The sequence below is a fragment of the Salvia miltiorrhiza genome, chromosome 8 (assembly GCF_028751815.1).
Source record: "Salvia miltiorrhiza cultivar Shanhuang (shh) chromosome 8, IMPLAD_Smil_shh, whole genome shotgun sequence".
NCBI classification, from domain to species: Eukaryota; Viridiplantae; Streptophyta; class Magnoliopsida; order Lamiales; family Lamiaceae; genus Salvia; species Salvia miltiorrhiza.
The window spans coordinates 8158375-8164377 of NC_080394.1; the positions used below are offsets into that span (position 1 = coordinate 8158375).

General features: G+C 41.5%; 1 protein-coding gene across 1 annotated transcript; it reads right to left on the reverse strand.

Moving 5' to 3' along the window:
• Window positions 1–252: 252 nt before the first annotated feature.
• LOC130998015 (uncharacterized) lies at window positions 253–4626 on the reverse strand. The gene is made up of 5 exons (XM_057923452.1): window positions 4609–4626; window positions 2698–3534; window positions 1315–2616; window positions 858–1061; window positions 253–777 (listed from the first exon to the last, which is right to left on the reverse strand). The coding sequence occupies exons 1-5, from the start codon at window positions 4624–4626 to the stop codon at window positions 322–324; spliced, it is 2817 nt and encodes a 938-aa protein (XP_057779435.1). The 3' UTR covers window positions 253–321.
• Between the last annotated feature and the right edge of the window lie 1377 nt (window positions 4627–6003).

The following is a 6003-nucleotide window of genomic DNA, read 5'->3' on the forward strand; positions in this document are numbered from 1 at the left end:
TAAAAGGTCAAGCGGGGCGCCCAAAAGAAGGTAGACATCGAGGCGGTGGTGAAGGCACCAGCACACAAGCCGATGAGTCTTCTAGTATCAGGCGTCGTAAACCAAAGAAGTGCAGCATCTGCCATGAAGAAGGACACAGCAAGAGAACGTGCGCTGGCAGGGCGACTGAGCCCAGGGAGTAGTGGGATCCATTTGTGTGCTGTAACAGTTAATGATATTGATTGAATTATCTTAATATTCGATAAGCTGGAATGATTTACAGGAAATAATGCTCGTTGAATAACCAAATAGAAGCACACATTAATGTAACAATATACAAAACTATGCAAAACCAAGTCTAGTGATACGATGTGTCCTAGTTTCACACAACGAAAATATAGATCTAGCAATCTTGGCCCTGTATGCCGCCACGTTGTGGTTACCCCACTCAATGGATGGAGAGCCAGATATCAGTCGTTCAGCATACATGCAGACGAAAGGCCCGCAGCTGACAGAGTCCTGCTGGTGAAACTGAACCTCCGCTGGAGCAAACACTGCCGTCATAAGTGGCCACTTGCTCTTTGCCACTGTCGCATCAATGGATGTGTCGTCTAGCCACCTCGACACCTGAAGGACAGCTGGCAACAATCTCAGTAAAGGTAATAAATCACCAACTCGATCATTCTGTTGTCGAGGTGTTAGCTTGTGGAATACTGGGTCATAGACCTCGCATACGGCGTCTCCTAACCGAATCCGACATAGGATAAAATGGTGGCCAATTATGACTGGCATGAGAACCTATGACAAACCACAATGAATTGATAAGAAACAACGATAAATCACAAATGACAAGTAACAATAATTGTTTAACTGATAACCTGTGCGGCATCCATCCATCCTATATGACCAGGAGGAAGTTCATGGCCCTTAAGTGATTTTCCACGTACTTGGCAGACCCACTCTATAGCAGGCTGCCAATCATCAGCCAGTGCTGTACTAGTCAATACATGAAACTCCTTGGGGCCGAACTCACTTCCTGCCCACTTATCCAATAGAGCGTCAAACTCTTTCTTGAGGTATATCTACAGATCAAATAAGTAATTAATAATTTATATCCGCACCAATGAAAACATATAAATAATGAAAGTTTACTTACAAACCAATCCGTGTCTACTATGATTGTGTTATTCATATCTACGTCATCCAGTAAATCCAGGGAACCTCAAAGTCTATTTCTCAAGGTCAAGAAATACAAGTCAATATCCTGCAACAATGTTAAAATCAATAAGTTAGTAGACAGTAATTTAACAATGTTAAAATCAATAGATTATTTACCCCAGTTGTGAATTCCTGGCTGACATTATCCACCCGCGCGAAGTCGTCGTACTCCCGCAAACCACCACTTGCCTTGACATAAATCTCACGACCCCTACCCTCTCGACACCTAGCCATCCACTTCTCATAATGGTCACTGCAGGTTTGTGTCACTGGACGTGGCATTTGGCTATTAACCCAAGGCGATCTCTGAAAGTTAGACGGACGTCTCACCCTCTGACTGCGACGCGGGAGCTCTGCTGGCGGCTGCTCTGGGTGCTGCAGCAGCAGTACCTGTGGCTGCTCTGCCTGTGGCTCAGGCTCCTCCGTCTGAGCCTGCCCTGCCGAACTGGACTGTCCCCACTCATGTGGTGCAATAGAAGTGAGCGGTTCAGCAAAGAATATCGGGGTCTCTGTGCTATACTGCGGCTTCAGGAATGGGGAAGACCAATGAGGGTAGACCTGGGTCGACCAGTCAAAAGTCTGCGCTGCCGGTGTGTAGTCGCCCTGAACAGACTGATTCATGGCCCGCCACTGCTCGTTGTAATCCGGGGTCTCTGCTGGGCGGGAATGGGCATAATCTGAAGGGCGTGATGGGTAGGCCTGGGTCTCTGGATGGCGTGGTTCCTCATCGCGGGGGTCGTCGTCGCAGGGACGTGAAACGCTTGGCCCTGAAGCGTCGGGCCCTGAAGCACTGGGTGGAGGAGACCGTGGCTGTGGAGGAGACCGTGGCTGTGGAGGATCAGGGGACCGTCGCTGGTCATCATCATCAGGGGAGTCGGGCACTCGGAAATGTTTGCTCTTCTTGCACCTATCCTTTTTACCCTTGCTCTTCAGTTTCTCCACGAATTTGCCGAAGGCCTTCTTAATCTCCTGACGGATCGTCTTCTTCACCCACTTACGATCCACCTCACCCTCGCTGGGACTGGATACAGTCCGAGATCCGCTCGACGATGAAGAAGTATGCGGCGCTGGGCGCTTGCCCGGATCTACTGAATGACGAGCCGGCTCGTGGGGTCGAGCATCCCTCACAGGGCGCGAGCCCGGATCTACTGAATGACGAGCCGGCTCGTGCTGTCGAGCATCCCTCACAGGGCCCCGGACACTGTGACTGCGAGTCGTACGAGGCTGTCTAGGTACATCCTCCTCGTCCCCGCGCTCCTCCACAACACGGGCTCCGGTGCCCTGTGGAAATTGGACACCCCGAGCTAATGGGTTGTCGGGGGGCCTGAAGCTCACCGAGAGTTCGCCCGGTGTCAGCGCTGATATGAAGTAGTGACTCGACAGATCGTCATCATCGGGGTCCAGGGGCATGACACCACCCTAGAAAGCAACAAAGATAATATATTAGAACATAAGTAAAACCAGTAACGGTGTGGAGGATAATCTTAAATAACTGATTACCTGTCCCTCGAATAGATCGCGCAGACCGTGAAGCTTCGGCTTACCCCTGAAAGTCCATCTCAAACACCGAGGGTGCGCTGTCGGATCACCGCTAGATGCTGCGACCATGTGTCCGAAGCCCGGGACGCGCTCCAATGCCCAGACATATAAAGCCCACGAAGGACCGTAGAAGTGATACTTCTCGCCCTTTCCTGTCTCTCTCGTATAATGGCATAACATCTTATACGAATACGCGCCCCAGGGGAATCTATCAAATGCAGCCAGATCATCCACCAACACCCAAAGCCACGGCTGTACCCGCGCATCCAACCCAAGAACAAGGGTGTGAGCCACACACACGAGGACAGCACGAAGGTACAGGCTCCCATCCTCATCATCCACTCGACGATCCAAATCGCACACGCGTTTGATGAGCGACTGTATGGTCATGCTTCGCGCACCGCAGAATCGTCGGTATGCCTCCACGCGACTGCAGTCGTGCTGTAATGTCGCATCGAACCTCGATCCCCCGAAATTGAGCCCAGTCACTAATGCGTAGTCCGCAGGGGAAAATCTGACTCGTGCTCCGCACAGAAAGAAGCACATCTCATTTTCTTCTGACACAATCTGCCTCGATACAATCTGGTGAAATGCTTTATTGCTCTTCGCGCCGGGCCTCCAATCAGTGAAATGCCCAAAACATGATGCTCTAAATCTTCCCAATAAATCTGAATTGCACTGTTCGCCGACCACATTTAAAGTTTCAACCAGATCCGGAAAATGTGAATCCCTATAGTAGGTGCTGATAGCAACCTCCGTCTGGTCTATAGTGTCGCGACGAAGATATGGGACATTCGCCTATTCATTTACAAAATGAATACCATATTAAATTCAGTAAAAAAATTAAAAAATAATACAAATAGGCATAATTAAATAACTACAATTTAATCAATACCAACCAATTTAATTAAACTGCAATTTAATACTAAATTCAGTAAAATTCAGTAATATTAAACTGCAATTAAATTCCGCAAAATATTAAAATTCAATAATTCAGTAAAATACTAAAATTCGAGAAAAATAGTCAAATTCAGTAAAATATTAAAATAGTAATTCAGTAATATTAAACTGCAATTAAATTCAGTAAAATTCAGCAATTTAATATTAAATTCAGTAAAATTAGTAATTCAGCAATTTAATATTAAATTCAGTAAAAATTCAGTAAAATATTAAACTGCAATTAATACCAAGCAATTTAATTAAATTCAGTAAAATATTAAAAAACGGCAATTTAATTAATACCAAAAAATAACAGTTTCATTAATTAATAATTCAACAATTATAATTAAATTAAATTCAGTAAAATAGTAATAATTAATGTAAACATACAGATACATGGAAAAAAGTATTTTATACCTAAATAACAACTATCCGGCCGGCGAAGTGTCCGGGAAAATGAATCCGGCCGGGTACATTTCAGATTGAAACTGTCCCGGCCGGACTCATTATTCCGGGCATAGTGCCGGCCGGGTAGTTGTTCTATCGGCATAAAATACTTTAATTTATCAAATCGCACAAAGCCCACATACACAATGCAATTATAATTACTTAAACAAATATTTCAGATTGAAACAAATTCAGTAATACCCAGCAAAACTCGCAATACTAATTACTTAACCAAATATAATTAAATTAAATTCAGTAAATTACTAACTGATTAATATAAACATACAACTAATTAAAATGGAATAATTTATGCTAAAACACGATCGGTCCGGCTGGTGAAGTGGCCGGATAAATCGATCCGGCCGTATGTTTCATTTAAATAATGTTCTCGGCCGGATCGATTTATCCGGCCAGTTCACCGGCCGGACCGATCGTGTTTTAGCATACATTATTCTATTCAATTTCATGAAAATTAAAAATAAATACCTGTGAAGAAGATGCCATGGATGAGTCCGAGTGTGCTTCAATCTTTTGAACTCTCTGTGCTTCAATCTTTTGAACTCTCTCTCTCGGTGGGTAAAAGTGAAGAAGCCGATAGAGGTGTGTGGTGGAGTAAAAAACCCTAGTATTTTAAAGTAAAGTAAGTAGGTAAAAGTGAAGAAGCCGATTGTATCGGCTTTATGTCTATCAAAAGGGAATCAAATTTTGAAGAAAGATATTTTTACCTTTATGTATCGGTAACATGCATGATTTTTTTGGGTAACAAGCATGCATTTATTTGGGACGGATATTGAGTATATTTTAAATTTAAAGATATCAATTGATTTACACGATATATATAGTGTTATATAGTACTATATATCAACATTCAAGAATAACACAATATATATATATAAATATATATATATATATACAAATAATTTCAAAGAATATATGTATTGAAATTAAGATATTAAAGGGAAAAAAATAAAAAATTTAAGATAGATACGCATGGATATATATTATTAGCGTCTTGATTTTTTTTTTTTTTTATGAAATTGAATAAAATAGAATATTTTATGCCTAAATATCATCGATCCGGCCGGTAATTGTCAAGGAAAAATGTATCCGGCCGGGTCATTTGTAAATTGAAATGTACCCGGTCGGATACATTTCTCGGGCCATTTTACCGGCCGGATCGATGATATATCGACATAAAAGTTTGTATTCTATCTATTTATATCTTTATATTAATTTTTACTATTTTGCTGAATTTAATTTAATATATTGTTTAAGTGTTAATTAGTGTCCGGTCGATATATTTACAATTTAAAGATATGAACACTATATATATATATACAGTGACTTACAAAATCATTGCATGCACAGATTGAAATCATTTCGGTCATTATTGTAAAGAAATGCATTGAAACTCAAAAATGTGTAAGATTGTGTAAGAGAACCGAAATCATTACATTTGATGTTGACCCACTTAAGGGTTAATTAGTAATTTAGGGCATGGGTAGCTTTGCATGATAAGGGTGGGCATTTTTCAAAATATGAATAAGGAATGGGGCACTTTTGCCTATTAACACTTTGAAAATTACAATTGCTGTTGCTTTAGTGCATTAATTATTGAAGGCACTGAAACTTTAATTAGTGATTCGACTTAATAATTTAAGTTAATAATTGAGGTGTATCTTATTAAGGGGGACAGTGTGGGATTAAGGGGTCCTATTTGGATAGCTATTTGAGATTGGGAAGTGTGAACCAACCTACTTATAGGGCATGATAATGCCATGTAATACACATTATAAGAAATATAAAGTGATTTCATAAAGTCCCACTAGCTAGCTAGGGAGTTCTATATATATTTCTAATTAAAAATATTTATTTTTATAA

Coding starts and splice junctions, on each gene's coding strand:
- LOC130998015 (XM_057923452.1), bottom strand. Junction 1,062..1,314: donor GCCAGGAATTCACAACTGGG/GTAAATAATCTA, acceptor TTTGATCTGTAG/ATATACCTCAAGAAAGAGTT. Junction 778..857: donor GATGGATGGATGCCGCACAG/GTTATCAGTTAA, acceptor GGTTTGTCATAG/GTTCTCATGCCAGTCATAAT.